The 20,248-nt window shown below is 41.5% G+C and overlaps 1 protein-coding gene across 1 annotated transcript; it reads left to right on the plus strand.

The window, feature by feature from the left end:
- Window positions 1–1,719: 1,719 nt before the first annotated feature.
- LOC134448804 (stonustoxin subunit alpha-like) lies at window positions 1,720–17,358 on the plus strand. Its single transcript, XM_063198463.1, has 8 exons — window positions 1,720–1,799; window positions 5,980–6,069; window positions 7,777–8,198; window positions 8,712–8,927; window positions 12,811–13,043; window positions 14,449–14,791; window positions 15,615–16,092; window positions 16,888–17,358. Exons 2-8 carry the CDS (start codon window positions 5,982–5,984, stop codon window positions 16,899–16,901), a joined length of 1,794 nt encoding a protein of 597 aa, XP_063054533.1. The 5' UTR covers window positions 1,720–1,799; window positions 5,980–5,981; the 3' UTR covers window positions 16,902–17,358.
- Window positions 17,359–20,248: the final 2,890 nt, after the last annotated feature.

Here is a 20,248-nt window from a genome sequence, read left to right on the forward strand (position 1 = left end):
TAACATTATTTTAGGCAATTTACTGTGTGATAATGTGTACATCTAATATTAATATCTAATATATTTTCTCCAGTGTTACTTTCTCATGATGACTTAGTTTCGCTTTTATTGTATCATTGAAGAAAATGTCATGTCTGAAATAAAGACAAATTGAAATGTTCTGAAATGCACTGTGGTTATTTGAACCTGTCCAAGACAGTATAGTCATTGAGTGCCATAATCAAGTGTAGCAATCAGTGGATGAATCTACTATACTGTATGAGCCCGTAATGTAGTCACAATTCATTCTGACTGGTTAAAATGTAAATCCACATACTAAGTCCCTGGATCTTCTGTCACAATTAATGCATCAAAAAAATACAAACCCCAGCATTCAAGTTTATTTTTCTGTAATTGAAGTCTGGATCATTTCCCAGCCTTACCCTACCTCCTCCCTTCCCCTCAACATTGCTGTCTGAATCGTAACAGTCATCAATTGAAGCGTAACAGGCAAGGAGGTCTACCATTAGTAACAGGCCTAAAAAACGGAAATAGTCATTTCCCAACTTGCATATTGAAAGGGCACACACATATTTGATTTCTTTTATTTGGATCTAAGAGACAAGCAAGGAGCACAAGATCCAAACATTGTGGAAGAGGTCAAATGATAGGTTGACAGATTTTATAGACTAAATACTTATACCAATAGCCTACCTGTATTATTGTAGCATTAAGCCTTTCATTCAACATGTCTGGGTACCGTCTCCATATGCGCAAACTACCAATGGCAGCTGAGCAGAACTTTGCCAAATTCTTTGCATCCCTTTTTTTTGCATCCCTCCCAACTGCAGTCCTCTTACCACATTCTTATGTAAATGCCCTAAACTTCCAAATACCAATACTACTAGCTTACACTGATATCCCAGTTGGTGAAGGCGCTCTAATAACGGCTAGTATTTCAGTAATATGAAATCAATTTTAGGTTGAAGAATGATACATTTTAGGTTGAGGAAAAAAGCCTGGACATTCAGGCTATTTATATCTTGAGTTGAGGTGAAAGTTTTGATCCGTCAAAGTGACTGGTGGGTTGACAAAATGACCCATCACAGTTGAAATTTACCCGTATTTGGCAGGTGGACGGGTGTAATGTTCCAACCCTTACGTGTTCATGTACAAGTCAAAACAGCATCCCACCTCAACTATACACAGAGTTCTCAGATGAGTTCACACACACACACACACACACACACACACACACACACACACACACACACACACACACACACACACACACACACACACACACACACACACACAGAACAGTTAACTTTCTTCCTGTATGTTGTGTCTTTTAGTGAAAGCCCACCTGGGAAACGTCAACTCCCATTGTTTTTGTGACACAGCACTCCACAGCACACAATGAATTGCATTTATGCCTCCAATGGAGTCCCAAGTGTAGTGTGGCAGGACGGTACCATGCTCATGGTACCTCAAGCATGGAGGAGGATTAGGGAGAGCACTGGTTAATTACTCCCCCCGGCCCCCCACCAACCTAACCGCTTGGAAAAAAGCTTATTCGTGTGTCAACATAGTGTAGGAGTGTGGCAATCCAACTGCAATGTCAGTTAAGAGCTTTTGCAATGTCAGACGAAAAAGTGCTTAACTTCAGCATGTTGGTTTAACAGCCCTAAATACCACACTTGTGAAAGTTTGCAGCAGTAGCAGCAGTAGTGCTCAGAGGCTGTTTTTAACCCTTAGTGTGCCACCACCAGAGGCATATGACAAATCATCTGAATTTGCTGCAAGAAACTGTTCAGAAGGTAAGGAAGGCACATTTTTACAATACATTCCTGTTAAATTTAGTCATTTTGTTTGGGTATATTTCCTTGGTCTTAATTATACACAATTCCGAAGCTTCCTGTAAGGAATGACATATTTTGAGGCCTACATTTGTCTCTCAAAATTCTGTTTACATTCTTAACCCTCCTGTTATCCTTGGGGTCTATTTGACGCCATTCAATGTTTAACATCTGAAAAATGCATGAAGTACATATTTCCTTTGCTTCATATTTGATGACTTTTCCTAAATAGATTAATTAAATGTGAAAAAAGTGAAATTTCAAAAAAAAAATGCTGTACACATTTAGGTTCAATTTGACCCCGATATGTTTTAAATGTTTTAAACATCAATGGGACATCCATATTTTGCAAATAAATGTTCTAATCTGTTTGGATAATGTGAAATACATGACAATAAGCTATTCAGCAATGTTTCTCAAAAAAAGGTTCTATTTCAGGCCCTGATAACTAAAAATTCCAATGATGTGGGGGAGGCCTAAAACTAATTTGCCGGAAAAAAAACAAAAACAAAAAAAAACGACAGTGGTGCTACTACAGCAATTCAATTATGACAAAATCCACAAACTGAACCCTGTAGCACATATAGCACCCTATAGCACCATCATGCCATCCCCCACAGCACCCCCCAACCCCCGTGCCCTGGGAGCCACTTTTGCACCCTCCCAATACACACACACCTGCATAAGACGGGTCACATACAGTCATCATTGCTGTACATACTACTCTGTACCCACTAGAAGTGATGTTAAGAGAAGCTTTATGATTGTGATGCAAAAAATGAAATGGACTATTCTGATGGTGATCACCAGTAGTAGCCTACTTCTTTAGATGTATGTGATCTCAAGGTCGGTTGCTATGTTGAGAGAGATAATGGTGCAATTCTCCTCCTCTGTTCAAAGTGTGTTGTTCCAAATGGACATAAACTATAGATGTGTGCAGCAGTGGTTATAAACTGGTGTTAGGCTACCTGACATAGAGAAGGCAGGACCTTCCAGGAACTGCAACAGCTGTGTAACTTTTTGTGAGGGACAAGCACATTGACGTCCATATAAAAGTTCTCCGGTCGGCATAAATAGTGAATAGAAGTAAACCTTGGCTACAAGTTGCCAGGCATGTCCCTTCATACCCAAATACCATGAGCATGTGATGTGTCTATAAGGAGCACACACAACCCTTTCCTTATGTGCACACTGATTCAAGCATAATAGAAATCATACAGAATATGTCTAAGATGTTCCAAAAACTGTTTTGATTGGCAATGTATCTATGTTCTTATGTAACTAGTATACTTAAGTGATAAATACACATTCAAACAAAATTAATGTTGAACTTAAAAACTCTGAATGTTTGGGAATATGTCTATTTCGTGTAGGCTTAAATTGACCCAAATGATAATAGATAGGTACTATCCTTGACAAACAAATTTATTTTGTCTTTTTAAACATTATAAATAACAGAAATTCATATTTAGGGAGTATATGGAGCCACTGAAATAGTAATAATATCTATCCATCTGTTTTTAGACCAATCAGTGACACCCCCCCCCCCCCCAGTCATGGGTTAGGTTTTTTGGTGTGTAGGCTATGTGTGGGGTGCTAGAATGTATTTAAAGGCCTTTTTATGTCACCAACAGAGCAATAGTAAATATCTTAGACAGAAACATGTGCCAAAGTTTTGATATCTGCTGATTTTATAGACATTTAAGTGGCTGGGGTCAAATTGACCCCAAGGATCACAGATGTAACCAGAATCTGAGGGTACAGGAGGGTTAATTCCAATCAATGCCAAACATTCATAATAAATTGTCTTGAATTGAATTGTCTAAACCTGCTGAATAATTCAGTGGGCCTATATCATTTGAGATAATAATATAAACCCTCATCAATATATACTTTTCATACTATAGGCCTTTACAGATTTAAAAAAACTCAGCATCTTCCTTGTTTACACGTATGTGGATATTGTTGTAAATGCATACTTTTTATACACTTTGACCGTTTACATATAATCAGAGTTTTAGCTCCCACAAATGGGTACTTTTTAGATTTTAATGATTCAAATGAAAATGATGATTATGAATATTTAGGATGATTTTTAAAAAGGGCTTAAAATGGATGCATCTTAACAAGAAAACTGCAGATAAAGCAAAGACTCTGATTGGCATGATGGCATGTTTGGCTGATCAAGTCTATAGCAAATAAGCGTCCGCAGATATGAGATGTCACATTTCACACGTCCATATTTGTTTTTATGTTAAAAAAGGCAATTGTACAATGTCTTAAGATATAAACCCATCAAAAGCTCACTTATAAATATACTGTATACAGTAGGCTCAGGGGCGGAGCTATAGGGGGGACAAGCAGCACATTTGCCCCTGGGCCCAGGGCCCTCCTACAGTTGAGGACGATATTATTAGCCCCCCTCCTGAAATTAGACATATCTCTTCATTGATCATTGAGAATGATCATTATTAATAAATATGTGTTATTCTGGAAACAAAGACACCATGGAGATAGTATCCATTAAGTTAAATTTGGACTTTTCCATTTTCACAATGAGTTTAAACAAAAAAGTGTAAAAATGGCAAGGACAAAATTATTAGCCCCCTTATCATTAATAGTCAATACAGTGCCATTTATGAACAAAAATTGACACCAGGCACTTTGATTAGTTGTTAACTATGTTGGCACATGTCCTACCAGGGATTTTGGCCCATTTTTTTCATCGCAAATAGTTAAGCTGGTCCAAATCGCATGGATGCTGAGCATAGACATTCATTTTCAGCACTCTTCAAATACTATCTAAAGGATTGAGGTCTGAACCACTCCATGACCATGGTTTTAGTATCCTTGAGGAACATTTGAACTATTTTGGATGCAAGTTTTGGGTTATTATCTTATTGAAAGATGCAGTGAAGATCTTAGCTCCCTCTATGAGCATATTTTTGCAAGGTAACTTTCCATATTCTATCATAATTTTCAGTTTTTATGGTGCCGTACACCCAAACAAGGTTTCCTGTGGCTGAGGCTGCCACAGAATGATGCATCCACCACCATGTTTAATTGTGGAAACCATCTTATAACGATTCAAGGCCTATCCCTTTCTTCACCTGACAGAAGCAGAATTCATGCATCAAAGCAAGTGCAATTGAATATCATCAGATGAAAGCAGAGATGTTCAAAACTCATTTTTGAGTTTCAAATGTTCACAGGCAAAGCTCAATAACACTCTGATATGCACTGCCTTTAGTAAAGGGGTTCTTCTGTGATGATGGCCCCAAAGCCCAATATGATGACAAGCCCTAACAACTGTCTTTCTTGGTGGGTGAAAAAACTCCAGGTGAGGCCAGGTCAATAACAATCATCTAGGCAGGTGTCTAATGCTTCTTTGGTCTAATGAGGCCATGCAGTTTCCACAGTGGTGGGGCATCAAGTTTAGTCTGTTATTCAGCCTCAGACACAGGGAGTCTGGGTCTGAATCTGGATTGCTGGGTCTTCCAACAACATTGTAACCCAAAGCATACATTTAGATTAGTTCAGAGGTTCTTCAAGGACATTAAAACCATGATATTGGAATCACCCGCTCATAGTCCAGTCCTCAATCCCACTGAGAGTCTGTGGTTAATGTCTATGCTCAGCATCCATGCGATTTGGACCAGCTAGAACACTTTGCAGTGAAGAAATGGGCCAAAATCCCTAGTGGGGCATGTGCCAACCTAGGTAGCAACTTATCAGAGCCTGTTGTCAGTTTTGGTTCATAAATGGCGCCATATTGACTATTAATGATCAGGGGGCTAATAATTATGTCCTCGCCATTTTTCCCTTTTTTTGTTTAAACTCATCGTAACAATAGAACAATCCAAATTCAACTCATTGAACATTATCTCCATCAGTGTTTTTGTTTCCAGAATAACAGAAACGGTTAATAATGGTCATTCTTACTGAGAAATCAAGAGAAATGTCTAATTTCAGGAGGGGGGCTAATAATATCGTCCTCAACTGTATATCGGTGATGGGGGCCCTATAAGTGTCTTGCCCTGGGGCCCTATGTCCAATTGTTCCGCCACTGAGTAGGCTACACATACTACATGAAAATGCAACGTAATGTATTTGCCCTCTAACGCTCACTCTTGTGTTGTAGCCATGCACTCTGATCGGCAGATAGCTGCCCTCGGCCGGCCCTTGCATCCTGGCATGCTCTACAACGCTTGCAATGACACCTATATTCCAGGTAGGCTACAGCTCTACAACGCTTGCAATGACACCTATATTCCAGGTAGGCAACAGCTCTAAAACGCTCGCCCCGTTTATGCTGCGGGCCCAGGAACTTAAGCCCAGGAACTTAAGCCAAGGAATTCAGGGCTAGAAATCCTGGTTAGTTTATACTGCAGGTTTAAACTGAAAATTCTAATTAGAATGTTAGCCGAGGTAACCCATTCAAAAATGACCTGTAAGCACTGGAGCTTACTGGTGGCCCTGGCAGTTGATGACCTGTTACCTAGACAACAGTTTGTGGTTTGGCCCAGCCCTGGCAGCAGTTTCCTGCCCAATTGGGCTGTTTAGGATGGCCGTCTGACTCTGCGGGTAAATATGTCATTTAGCAGAAAAAAACACCCAAACTGTGGCCATAGAAATCAATAGAATTGGGCGGGATTTAGTGCTTCCAGGGGGTTTTGAGCATTCTTTGGGCTGGAAGTCATCAGCCTCATCTGGCAACCCTGACTGCCAGTATAAACGGGTACAGGGGCTGAGCTTAGGGCCTGCAGTATAAACGGGGCTAATGACACCTATACTGCCATACGAAGGCAAAGTGCAGTAACTACATAATTTGTCAAAATTGAGTTTAATGACTGAATATTGTTTTCATAAAAACGCATTCATCTTGTCACAAAGCATTATGATCCAAATGTGTTCCATTTTAGAGATATTACTATGTGAAATTTGCAATAACTCCAATATCCAACCTATTTTTTTCTCAGTTTCAATTTTGCCGTAGTTACTGCACTTTGCCTTTGTAGAGCAGTATAGTCCAGATGGGCTACTGCAAGGCAGTAAGTCATTAAGACGTCATCAGAATCCCAGAGCCAGACTTGGCCATTGTGTGTCTCTGTCCACTTGCCTGTCTGTGTGTCTCTGTCCATATCTGTGTGTCTTCGTCCACTTGCCTGTCTGTGAGTGTCCGTATCTGTGTGTCTCTGTCCACTTGCCTGTCTGTGTGTCTCTGTCCATATCTGTGTGTCTTCGTCCACTTGCCTGTCTGTGTGCCCATGTCTGCCTGTTTGTGTCCATGTCTGTGTGGATTTCTGCTTTCCTTTCTGTGTACTTGTCTCTGCTTGCGTCCCTTGTGTCTGTCTACTGCAGGTGCATGCTGTAACCAACATGTGCAGTATTCTATTCTATATGAATTTCAAGAAGCGTGTGATTTTTAGTATGCAGCGTAAGTTTCTTGATAGTCAATATTTCAAAGAGCATGTTCACTTTTTCTCTCTCTGCACATTTGGTTCAGACATGGTTAGGATGTGAAAGTGGTTGAGTGTTTTCTGTTCAAAAACAATAGCCCCCTCTAGTGGGGACTTTGGGTTCCTGCATGTTACTGCACACCCATGTAAAGCATGTCTGCGTGTCTGTGTTATGGTCAAAGTAAAAACAAACAAACAAACAAGAAAACAATCGGAAACATTACATTTGTAATGGTTATGGTGTCATGTGACCTTTACCCCAAGGTGTAACACTGTGGTCAGATGAAGTCATGCAGGACACTTGATCGTCTAAGATTGTCTTTTGGTTTGGGGGTTGATAAATGACCCAGGCGGGATTCGAAGCTGGGCATGTTAGCGTGCTGTCTCACTGTATGTCTGTGTATGGACAAAGTTAAAAAAAAAAACACTAGCACATTGCATTTGTAATGATTATGGATACATTTGTCCTTCACCCCAAGGTGTGACCCTGTGGTCAGATGAAGACATGACGAAGGTCATGAAAATCAGAGGTCACCAGAACACGTCCTTCGATGTCACCGCATCCGACTCCATGAAGAAGAAAACAAAACTCTTGGACATCAGCGCCTCGCTAAAAGGCAGCTTTCTGGCGGGATTAATCTCCATCGAAGGCTCCGCCAGCTTTCTGAACGACAGGATTTCATCTTCGCGCCAATGCCGGGTGACGATGCGTTACAAGGAGACGACGCTGTTCAAGGAGCTGGTAGCCACGGACATGGAGGTGAAACATCCGGAGATCTTCGGGAGGAACGAGGCCACGCACGTGGTCACGGCGGTGCTGTACGGAGCAGAGGCCTTCATGGTGTTCGACCAAATGGCGGCCGACTACCTGGAAAAAAATGAAGTCAAGGGAACCCTCAAGGTAGGGGTGGGCGATATGATGATATTAAATCGTGAATCGTTATCCATTTAGCTTCTAATTTAGTATCTGTGAGGTTCTGTATGTGTGTAAATTTGTTAAGGAAAAGTTAAAAACGCAAATGTATCATTTTATCATTGTATTTGACTGATACCTTCAATAAACATATAAATAATAATAATAAAAGAATCGTGAATCGTGATATCGAGTACAAGATCGTCTCGAATCTGCCAAAGTGAAGAAATCGTAGAGACCGTCTTGCAGTGAGTGTGTTGACTATCAGTATCAAAGTGATGTTTACTTACTTGTGTTGTTGTCTTAACTTTTATTCTTTACATTATTGTATTCTAATTGTGCACTTTATGAGAGTGTCATCAAACAACATTTTATTAACTGCAAATTGCAAATTGCATATCAAAATAGATTTTTGTTGTTTTTATTTTTTGGATGGAAGATCGTGATGAAAAAAAAATCGTGATATGACATTTTTGCCATATCGCCCACTTTTACCTCAAGGCGATGATCGACAAAATCCCTCTGCTTAAGCTGTCGGGGGAGGGATCAGTGGCCATGTCGGAAGAAGATAGACTCAAGGCAAGGCGGTTCAGCTGCAAGTTTCACGGCGACTTCAAATTGAAAGAGAATCCATCGTCCTTTGAAGAGGCTGTGGTCGTGTACAAGCGCCTTCCCTCGCTGCTGGGCCAGAAGGGGGAGGAAGCAGTGCCCTTGAAGGTATGATGATAACACGGGATGAGATGAGAGATGATAACATGGAATGAGATGATAACACGGGATGAGATGAGATGATAACATGGGATGAGATGAGATGAGATGATGATCCTCTCTGCACTGGCTCCCTGTTAGTTTTAGAATCGATTTTAAAATGCTCCTTCTTGTTTTTAAGTCACTCCATGGCCAGGCCCCTGTTTACATTTCGGACATGCTACGGCATTGCTCTGCATCCAGGCCCCTCAGATCTAAGGACAAAGGTCTCCTCCAAGTTGGCCGGTCCGCCTGAAGCAAAAAGGGGATCGTGCATTTGAAATTGCAGCTCCACGCCTCTGGAACAGTTTACCTCCCGATATTAGATCTGCTCCCACGACGTCTGCTTTTAAATCTAGACTTAAAACCTATTTATATACATTGGCTTTTGATTCTTAGATTTTAGTTTCCTTAATTTTGTTGTTTTTATTGCACCAAATGTATACTTTTAGCCCTTGCCCCTATAGTTTTAACTTCCCCTTCCCCTTCATTTTTATCACTTTATGTACTCAAATTTTTCTAAGCTCCTTTTATGTGTCTTATATAGTCAATGCTGCCAGTGCTGCAACTCTACACTGTATGCAGATGTTTTATTTCCTTTACATTGAAATGCTATGTGCTACTAATATGCTTTACTTTCTTTATTTATCTTGCTATTTTTTATTCTAACCAGCCTCTGTGCAGCACTTTGGTCAGTTTTGTACTGTTTTAAATGTGCTTTAGAAATAAAACTTACTTACTTACTTACTTACATGGGATGAGATGAGATGAGAACATGGAATGAGATGAGATGAAATGAGATGATAACATGGAATGAGATGTTTTGGTATTTCGTGTTCTAGGATGCCCCTTAGCTGATGGGCATGTCAGCTACTCTTCCTGGGGTCTACACAGGACACAAGACAAACAAGACATCCACACACAAGATTATATATTACTGTATATATTCATATATGTGTATATATCAGCAGAGAGGCTATAGAATCTTGATGTCATGCACTAATTTATGGTGAAAGAATAACTGCCTCTTTTCATATAATATTATGTTTTGCGGTACCCAACCAAATCAAATACAATGGATAATAGATTAAATGTGTACTAGAAACAAGAAAGTGGTGACAATTCTTTTAAATCCTAACCTGCACAACCACCTTTAAGTACAGTTATCCATAAAATACTGCTGTATTTGTTTTGTTTTTGGGTTTTTAAAACATGGTCATATGGAAAAGTAGGTGAATGATGGGTGGCTAATTGAATTTAGGTTGTGGGATGGCCTGCATTGTTGGTTGGTTGGTTGTTTTGACCACTTCCCTTTCTTGCCTGGTTCTCGTGCAGAACCCTCGCGCATTTCCGTCCAAACATGTGCGTGAGAACCAGATTATATCTACTCAGCAAACTCAGGCCCGGGGGCCACATGTGGCCTGCTGAGCCATTTCATGTGGCCCGCAGAGCCTTCTCATGTGGCCCGCAGAGCCTTCAGGAGAAAGACAACTTTTAAATCCAGATTTCATGCGGTCACTCAACTGTCTTAAAAAGGCTACCTAAAACAGGGGTCTTGCCACCTTAATATTGAGCAAGTACATTGGCTACATCTAAATACATTTCATGAAAATGTGCAGGAATGGCAAAGCTGACAAGTTATGTTGATATACACTATTTCTTATTATTGACACAGTCAAGTCGCCTGCGACATCTGGCCCTTCAGTCCATTTTCTTTTTTAAAATATATATTTTAGGGGCTTTTATGCCTTTACCTTGCAGGACAGTTGAAGATGGTGAGAGGAAGCGAATGGGACAGAGAGACAGGGTAGGATCGGGAAATGACCCCGGCCGGACTCGAACTGGGGTATCTGTGGGTGGGCATGCAAGCCCAAATGTGGGGGGCTTAGCGCGCTGCGCCACAGCGCTTCCTTCAGTCAATATTCTATACCTAATATGGCCCTTGGGCCAAAATAATTGCCCACCCCTGCTATACACTATCTATTTAGCTGATTATGTTCTAGTTTGTAGGTTACTTTAGATAGTTCACCATTTGCACACCTCAGATCTAATGGGTGTGTTGGATGTAACCAATGGTTCAAAGTAACTGAATATCTCACACACACCGTCTGCACACCAAACTCACCTGAAGAATCTCTGAACAGCCGAAACGTTGTGAGCAATACAATTGCATGTGTTATGGACGGTTTAGGTTAGTGTAGTTTATTTGGTTTATTTAGTCAGGGACTAGTCAGGTGCAAAGTGTATTAATTACAAAACTACAGAGATGATCTGCACCAGATTATATATTAGAAGCTAATTTCCGTCTGCAGTCCCTGGTCAGGTGAAAAACATAAAATACAATAAAATAAGCGTGTCCTCAAGCGTGTCCACATACTTTGCATAAAAGCGTCCAAGTCTAAGTCCTAAATATATGGTAATGTAATGAAGGCAGCCATGGCCTAATAAGTTCAAATCCCACCTGACCTCACATCCTACACCTCCCTCCATGGCTGAAGTGCCCCTGAGCAAGGCACCAAACCCCACCTTGCCCGGGAACTTTTTATTCTATTTTCACCTGCCATGCCTTATATTTTTATTTTATTTGATGTTATTTTATGTTACATAATTTTTATCTGACTTTACTGTACAGCACATTGAATTGCATTCATGAAATGCGCTATACAAATAAAATGGCCTTGCCTATCTTGAAAAATAATAACTGTAAGTCACATTGGATAGGTGTGCAGGGCTCTAAATTAATCTTACTAGTTACCAGGGCTCTAAATTAACACACGCCAACACGCCAAACACGGGTGAAAATTAATTTTGGCCGGTAGAAAAAAATGCCTACCCGCCCATTTGGCTAGTAGCGCCCGAGTAGCCTACAGTAAATTGTGAACGGTAAACGGCGGCTTGTAGGCCTATGACAACGATACGGCGAGATTTCCTACATTACCCATAAACACTCCCGTCATGACCCCACCCCACCGTCAGCTTTCCGAAGCAGCAGCCGCTCCATGCTGCTGTTGCGCGCGCCAGGAGAGAAAAGCATTTCAGAGCTCTTGTGCGCTCACACTATTTTGACAGCCAACTCTCCCCTGCTCCTGTCGCTTTCGCTCCACCACTTTTAACGTCACTATTAGGCCTACTGTTACTATTAGCATTCACCGAAACCGACACACCTTGCTCTAACAGGCTGCATTTTTAAGCTGCGAGGAGCTGACCGAAGAGTTTCAATAACTGGAGTGTTGTGGAACGAAATTGCGACAAGGGCAGAGGAGGAGAACGGACTGTCAGAGTAGTGTGAGCGTAGCTGTCAGTTGTCGTCTGAAATGTTTTAAATCCTGACTAGTAGTTACTTACCGTTAATCTTACAAGCTAAACACACACTCGCTAATGAGTCAAAGTGGCTAGTACCGTAAGTAGGTATTTTTTTACCAGCCAAACTGAAATTTCAATAGCATTTGGCCGGTTAGCTGGTGTTAATTTAGAGCCCTGATGCAATGCCATGTAATGTCATGAAGGTCTAATGCAATGTAATGTCATGAAATGCTATGAAGGTCTGGCTGTTATGCCGTGTACAGACCAGGAGCAAACAGAGCGAACGAAGCGACGGAAGTCATTATTTCTCTATGGAGGGCACACGACCTGCGCTACCAAAGCGAATCAAACATGTCAATGCTGCGTCTCGAGCGAACACAGCGAATTCAAGGCGAAACTTCTTCTGCTACCCACGCTACCAGGCAGCGTAGTTCGCTCTTGGTCTGGACACGGCATTATGCGATGTAATGTAATGTAATGTGATGCTTTGAAGGTCTGGCTGTTATGCAATGTAATGTAATGCAACGTAATGTAATGCAATGTCATGAAGGTCTGGCTGTACCCGCTGGTCAACCTTGAGTCCAAGGCCTCCAAGCTGGTGCGAGACATCAACTCATCAGCCGTGGCCATCCTCGAGTCCGTCATCGAACACCTCCACGACGCCAAGATGAGAGCCCACGACCTGATCAAGCTCAGCAAGGGCATGAACCTGACGGTGCTCAGGGACAAGCTGGAGACCTTTCAGAGCAAACGGACGGAGTACACCGTCTTCCTGAAGAGGAGGTGGGCGCTCTAGTTTCTTAGCCTGGGAACTCCCATACTGCCTTTAGTTCTACACAATCGTTTCGATCTGAAAGACACACTTGTGATTAGGTCTGGTGTTAACCAGGCAACTAGTTTCTAACTGTTTGCTATACATAGGTTTCCCGTTCTGTCTGTTTGTCTGTCAGCAGGATAACTCAAAAACTAATCAACGGATTTGACTGAAACTGTGGAGTTGTTGGTAATGACCCAAGGCACAAGTGATTAAATTCTGGTGGTGATCCGGATCACGAACCGGAACCAGGACTTTTAAAAAGATTGAGTGAGCAGGATAACTCAAAAAGTTATGAATGGATTTGGATGAAACTCTGTCAAGTGATTAAATTCTGGTGGTGATCCGGATCACGAACCAGAACCAGGACCCTTTTAAAGATTATTTACCATTGCTGGCCTATAAATATAGACGCCCCTCATGTATGAAAAGTGTACTTTTCGCAGTCATATTACATACATAGAATTTGATGGTGATGGTAAGTAGTCATTAAAAAAGTTACGTTAATGAATGGGAAGCATGAATTCTGGAAAGAAACAGCAAAAAATATTACACAGTGCCCCTGTAAAGAGCAGATGATACATAGAAGATGTTAAATAAATTGTCTATGTGTTGAATTAACACATTTTTAGTAGAGAAAGTGCGCTCAACTCCGAAAAGTTTCTTACAAGGTCTTTGGGTGCGAGCAAACAGCAAAGTTCATGTATAGTAAAAAAGCCGCACTCCCGGATCAATTTCTTGCAGTTTTAATACTGGGTTAGCATGGCAGACAGACAGACGTTTCGGCCTAAGCCTTCTTCAGCGTCTTTACAGAGGATGTAGGCAGGGTGGTTTTTAAAAAGACCAGTCATGACGTCAGCTAATTGCCACGTAAGCCGTGGGAAAAATAAAATATATACATGTGAATCATAAAGAAAAAAACAAGAATAGACACACCACACCATGCGTGACAGAAAATAAAATAAAAGATAATCATAATAATAGCATTTCCATACAAGTGTCATTATATTACAACCGACTCAAATAAAGCAATTCATGATCAATTGTCAATCAATGACACTTGTATGGAAATGCTATTATTATGATTATCTTTTATTTTATTTTCTGTCACGCATGGTGTGGTGTGTCTATTCTTGTTTTTTTCTTTATGATTCACATGTATATATTTTATTTTTCCCACGGCTTACGTGGCAATTAGCTGACGTCATGACTGGTCTTTTTAAAAACCACCCTGCCTACATCTGTAAAGACGCTGAAGAAGGCTTAGGCCGAAACGTCTGTCTGTCTGCCCTGCTAACCCAGTATTAAAACTGCAAGAAATTGATCCGGAATTAACACATTAACATTATATTTTGGTCCTGTGCATTCATTCAGGTTGAAGGGGGTGCTTCCAGAGATCAGGGGTGGGACGGTGCCCGAGACGGCCCTGAACGACATCCTGCGGTTCCACGAGGAGTCGACCTTCTGCAAGGTCAAGATGAGGGACTGGCTGGACGAGAAGGAGACGGAGATCACCATCGTCCAGTCTTACCTGGGCCTGCTGGGCAGCACCTCGCTCGTGCCACCGGGTCCGGAGCTCGACAGGGTGCTGTACGACCCGAAGCTGAACACCGTGGTGGTGTTCAGCTTCACCTCGCTGCAGCATCCGGAGCCGTACCTGGCCAACATGGAGGAGTGCCTCAACTGCGAAGACTTCACCAAGATGGCCGACGTCAAGGTACTTACAAGCTTATACTTAACCCTTGAGAGACAACACCGGATAATTTATTTATTCATAATAAAAAAACAAAAAGAATTTTATCTGTGCTGCTCCGGTGTTGTCTCTCAAGTGAAGATTTCCTGCCTCTCCCCCGTCGATGCACCAGATGATAAAGCAGAAGCGCGATGAATTACCCTTTTGCTTATATTTAACCCCTTTATGCAGAGCCTATGTTATAACCTTACTGTCACCAAAATTGTAATGGCTATGTCTTAATATCAGTTACGTAAGGCTGCCGGTAATGTCATAGCAATGTTGTTAAGATGTAGTTGAGTGTTTTCAGCAAATAGTGAATACGTAGGCCCATCGATGACCCCATCCGCACTTAGAGGCTACCTTCACTTGGGGACCTTTTTCTCCATACTGTTATACTTTTTCATGACATGTAATTGAAGGCAAAATGATGGTGTGAAGAGAAATAAATCATTAACCCATTGATGCCTAAAGCACCTGTAAAAAATGCCTGCTGAATGCCTAAGCCCTTGTTGGAAAAGTTCTCCTCAGCCTATAAAAACCTATATCTCAGCCTCTAATGCACATAAAACATGAAATTAGTTGCATTTAGACCCTAAGACCCTCATTGTGCATTAGAATGTGTTCATTCAGCTGTAGCATACCTGTACCCACATTTTTTATTAAATAAGCTAAAATCTCATGAGCCTGAATGTAACGTATATGTCGCTCCAGGCACCCAAGGTCAAACAACATACGAGTCATCAGGCATCAATGGGTTAATTAATTAAATAATTCATTCATTCATTCATTCATTCATTCATTCAAGGTCGCGATCGATAAGGCCGCGAAGGTTGTCTCCGGGCAGAACACAGTGCCCTGGTACAAGTATCCGGGCGCCATCCCGGCCCTGCGGTCCTGCTCTCCCCTCTTCCTGGTGGTGAAGGCCAAGTGCATGAGGAACCCTCTGCACTCTGCACTCATCAGCTACGCGCAAGACGACTCCCACCCGGGGTCCTCCATCCGGGTGTACAAGAACGGGGTCTGCATCAACCCCCACCTCAAACCCCCGGGGAAGAACCCAGAGGCGGGGGGGCAGCCAGGCGGAGGTAAAGGAGCAACCGCAGTAACGAGCAAGCGAGGAGCGGAGAAGATGAAGACTGAAGAAGAAGAAGAGGATGATCCTTTAGGCCCTGCTGATCATCAAAAGACTAGCAAGAGCACGGCGACGGATGGGAGCCCATGGAATAATGATGATGATGATGGAAGCATCACCACTCCAGAAGATCCATTCACTGCCATAGATGGTAAGGCTAAGATTTCCCAGACTATGACATACCGTACATGTTTTTAAAAAAAACTGAAAGAGTTTATATTTCACTGTTCGGGGTTAGTGTAAAAATGCCGAAGCTCATCAAAGAATCAGGCTCCATTTGCACTGTTTACTAACCTTAACTTTATGAGAAGAATCCAAAGGTTCATCAGAGAACCTTTAGAGATTTTTCCCATTGAGAGTAAATAGAATCTAAATGAGGCAACTCTGCATTTTTCTCAAACACCTACAGGTTCTTGATTCTAGACTAGATCGTTGAGTTTCAACCTACGCACAGTATCATCCTGTGTTCATTCCATACAAAACTGTTAGGGTTTCCCATTCTTAGTGCATTCAGGCCGACTGAGAACCGTGGCGGTGCCCGTTCCCGCGCCTACTCGCAAACCGGCCGTCGTGTTCACACCAAAGATTTTAGCGTTTGCGAACCGGAAAGTTGGTTCGCAATACGAACCGCAAAATACTTGTTTTTTCTCCGCAAACCGTGAGGACAACATGTCCGTCAGCAGGTTCATCCGGGTAACACAGTCACGTGCTGAAAAAGCACATGAGCACGCAGATGAGCACTTTAGTACCGAACTTAACTGGTGCGGGCACCGGCTCCGTTCTAGTCGGCCTGAAAACGCTATCTGTGGCTGCATGAAGGTTTTAGGGGAACTTATATTTTTTTACAGTGTACAGTATGTTTACTATTTTTTTTAAATATATATATTAACAGGTATTACATTTTCCCTAAATGTGGCAACTATACATTTTCCTCCACCACCTACAGGTTCTTGGTTCTAGACTAGATCATTGAGGTTCAACCTACGCACAGTATCATACTGTGTTCATGAAGAGGAGGGAAGAGTGGACAAGAAGGGTGGATATGTAGAGACAAAAAAGCTCCCCCACACTCTTCACACTTGTTTTTATGTTTCGGTCTAATGACCTTCTTCAAGCAATCTAGTGGTTCCAATCCTACGTACTTTGCAAAAGGAGGTGTGCAAGAATTCTAAAAATAGAGAGTGGATATGTACCTGTCAGTAGCCTAATGTTGGTGTCATTTTCAAATGTTGTTGTTCTATTTTTTTCTATATTGGGTGGGTGTGGTGAACTTTTTTTTTGTCATTGGTGAGACTTTCAGTGCGAAGACACCAATGACCATGGGTGTGCTTCTGGGTTGAGTTTCTTTTTTAATATTATTATATACATACATCATTATATTTGCTCTTTTAACTTCAGAACTTCAGAACTTGCCAAACTCCTGTACTTTGAAAATAATGTATCTAATAAAATGGCATTGCCAATTGTTTCTATTGCCTTTTTTTGCTGAAGACATTAGACTATTCCTGTGTGTGTGTGTGTGTGTGAGAAAGAGAGAGACAGAGAGGGATAGAGAGAAAGAGGCGTGTGGCTGTGGTTTCTGTCAACACCTACAGCCTTGTGAGTGTGAAAGGGGATTTCCTTTCATTTCCATGTTGTCAGGGCTGGACTGGCCATCTGGCATAGCGGGCATTTCCCTGCACCCTCGTGGGCCCCTATATTCAGAAATGCTATTTTTTTTTCTTCTTAAAAACCTGAAAATAGGGGCCCATGAGGGTGCGGGGCCCACCGGTAAGTCACTTCTGCGCCACTAATTATGAGGCACCCCTTTGAGCCAAAAGTGCCCGGGCCCTATTTCTCCCCCAGTCCAGCCCTAATCAGGGCCAGATTAAGATGGCCTGGGACCCTGAGGCTACAGGTTGCTAAGGCAAACATTGCGGCTAATTTACATAGTGTCATAATTACGAGCAAGGAATTAAAGCTAACATGGCTAGCAACTGTACTGAAAACAACAGATACATTTGTCGATATTGCATCCTGTCACAATTCTGCAATTTTTCACTTTTGGTCAATCAGCAATATTGCAGTCTAGTTGTATGTACTGTATTACTGTATATTATGTAAGTTATACTGGAGGACTTGCAAAACTGGTGTATTATGCATGGATTGCGTTCTCACACAGACCCTCGTGCATTCTCGCCCAACTTCGCGAGCTTGTGAGAACCAGGTTATGGATTGCGTACATTGACAGGAAATCTGGCTACTTAGTATTTTAAATCAGGGGAAGTGAATATTTATCAGAATCGGCTTTACACTTTCGTACATGTATGTTGAAATGTACTGGAAGACAGGCATAAACTGAAACAAAATTACTGCTCCACAAGTGTCACACATTAGACTTTATTGCAGAGAGACTTTTCAACATAACACAAGACCAATGTTGCTTTGGCAGTGCTTTTGTTTAAACTTGAAAACATTAAAACATGCACATTACACACGCAAACATTTTCAATATTTCATTTCTTGTTTAATTGTACAGCTACATTAAAAAGTGTAGTCAGCTAACACTGATGACTTACATTTCCAGCTTTTCTCGCATGTAAGATTAAAAGGTACACTGTGCAGGAAATGGTCAAAAAAGGTACTGCCACTATGCTGCTCATTGAAACTGTGTTGCCTATTTCCACATTTTATCTTTCCATGAAAGTTTACTGAAGAATAAAGTCATATTTTCTAGTATGGCTCGAGTACAGTCCTTTTTGCAGCTAAAAATGGCTATTTCTGGAAATTCTAAATGGTGGACCATGGAGAAGATCCCCCTTTTAATGTATGAAAAATGCAATTTTCCCAGTCATAATGAATACTTTGAATTTGATGGTGGTGGTAAGTATTCATGAAAAAGGTAACATTAGTGAATGGGTTGGTGATGAATATTAATGTAAATCAAATGTAAGATTTGTATTAATACTAAGTGCAGTTAAGGCTTCTTCTAAGTTTAAATCCTACTGTTTTATAAAATCTAATCCAGTTGCTTCAAATTGTTCTATAGACCCCTTTACCGTTTGTACACAGATGTGACGTAATCGGGCTGCACGAGCATTATTGGAGCAGAATGGACCATGTACCACACATTTGTAAAGAAACTAGCCAGTTGTTTTTTTCCCGAAATAAGAAAATGGAATGTTACGATAACTTCAGTCCAGTCTGTACGTTTAATTTCTGTAACAACAAACATCTCCCATGCTTCTGGCACAGCCTATTCCCTCTCGGAGTAGCGTAACAAGTGTACTTTTTAGGATCTCTATTTATATTACAAATGCACACGCTTCAGGATGGCAGGTCTTCTCACATTAGGGTCTGCACTGTCTGTTTGTGTTTGTGTGTGTGTGTGTGTGTGTGTGTGTGTGTGTGTGTGTGTGTGTGTGTGTGTGTGTGTGTGTGTGTGTGTGCGTGTTTGAGTCAACAATGCGTGCATAGTCAGTGATGATGTAACTCCTAAAGGGGTCCATTGCAAGAGCAAAGCTATGACTACAGTGTGGGCATCTTAACTGCAGACAGACATTGAAGCTTACATTACAATTGCCTTTCACAGAATATTGATCAGGCTACCTTGTGATCTTGATGGTTTGCTGAACATGTTGATCTTATATTTGACATACTTCGATCATGTCTTAGCCCAGGTCTTCCCAGGTTATCGTTGGTGCTCTCTCCGGCCATTATAAACCAAGTTAAAACCGGGACATACCATTATAAAGCAGGACAACCAGGTTAAAACCGGGACATACCATTATAAAGCAGGACAACCAGGTTAAAACCGGGAAAGGTGGCAACACTATAAAGACTGTAACTACAGACAGAAATCGAAGAGGAAGCCTATTATAGAGGCTGACTCAAGAAAGTGCCTTTCTTAGAAACTTCACTACATACACCACAACTAGCCTAGTAAACTAACGGCACCCGCTGGCGGTCAATTTTTTTTTAACCTGCAAGTGGTCTAGCCCCGCATAATGATTCAATTCTGCCACTATGCCCTGAATCCGGCAAACCAATCACAACTTAGAGATGTGTTTTGAATCGAATCATCTGGGTTTTGAGGGAGTGGCTTGCGACTGGGAAAGCACAACTAAAAATATAGCCCTGATTTGTCAGAGCGTTGGCCTATAGGCACAGGCACGGTTTGAAAAACAACGGGTTGCAATCATCAACAATCTTCGGATGTATCGTTAATCGTGGCCAGACTAAATTAAACATCCATCTCACATTTAGTCTGGTTTATCAGGCTACACTAAAACATGATCTTGACACGCTTGCAGATCTTAGCCGAGGTC

The sequence above is a fragment of the Engraulis encrasicolus genome, chromosome 5 (assembly GCF_034702125.1).
Source record: "Engraulis encrasicolus isolate BLACKSEA-1 chromosome 5, IST_EnEncr_1.0, whole genome shotgun sequence".
In the NCBI taxonomy this organism is placed as follows: domain Eukaryota; kingdom Metazoa; phylum Chordata; class Actinopteri; order Clupeiformes; family Engraulidae; genus Engraulis; species Engraulis encrasicolus.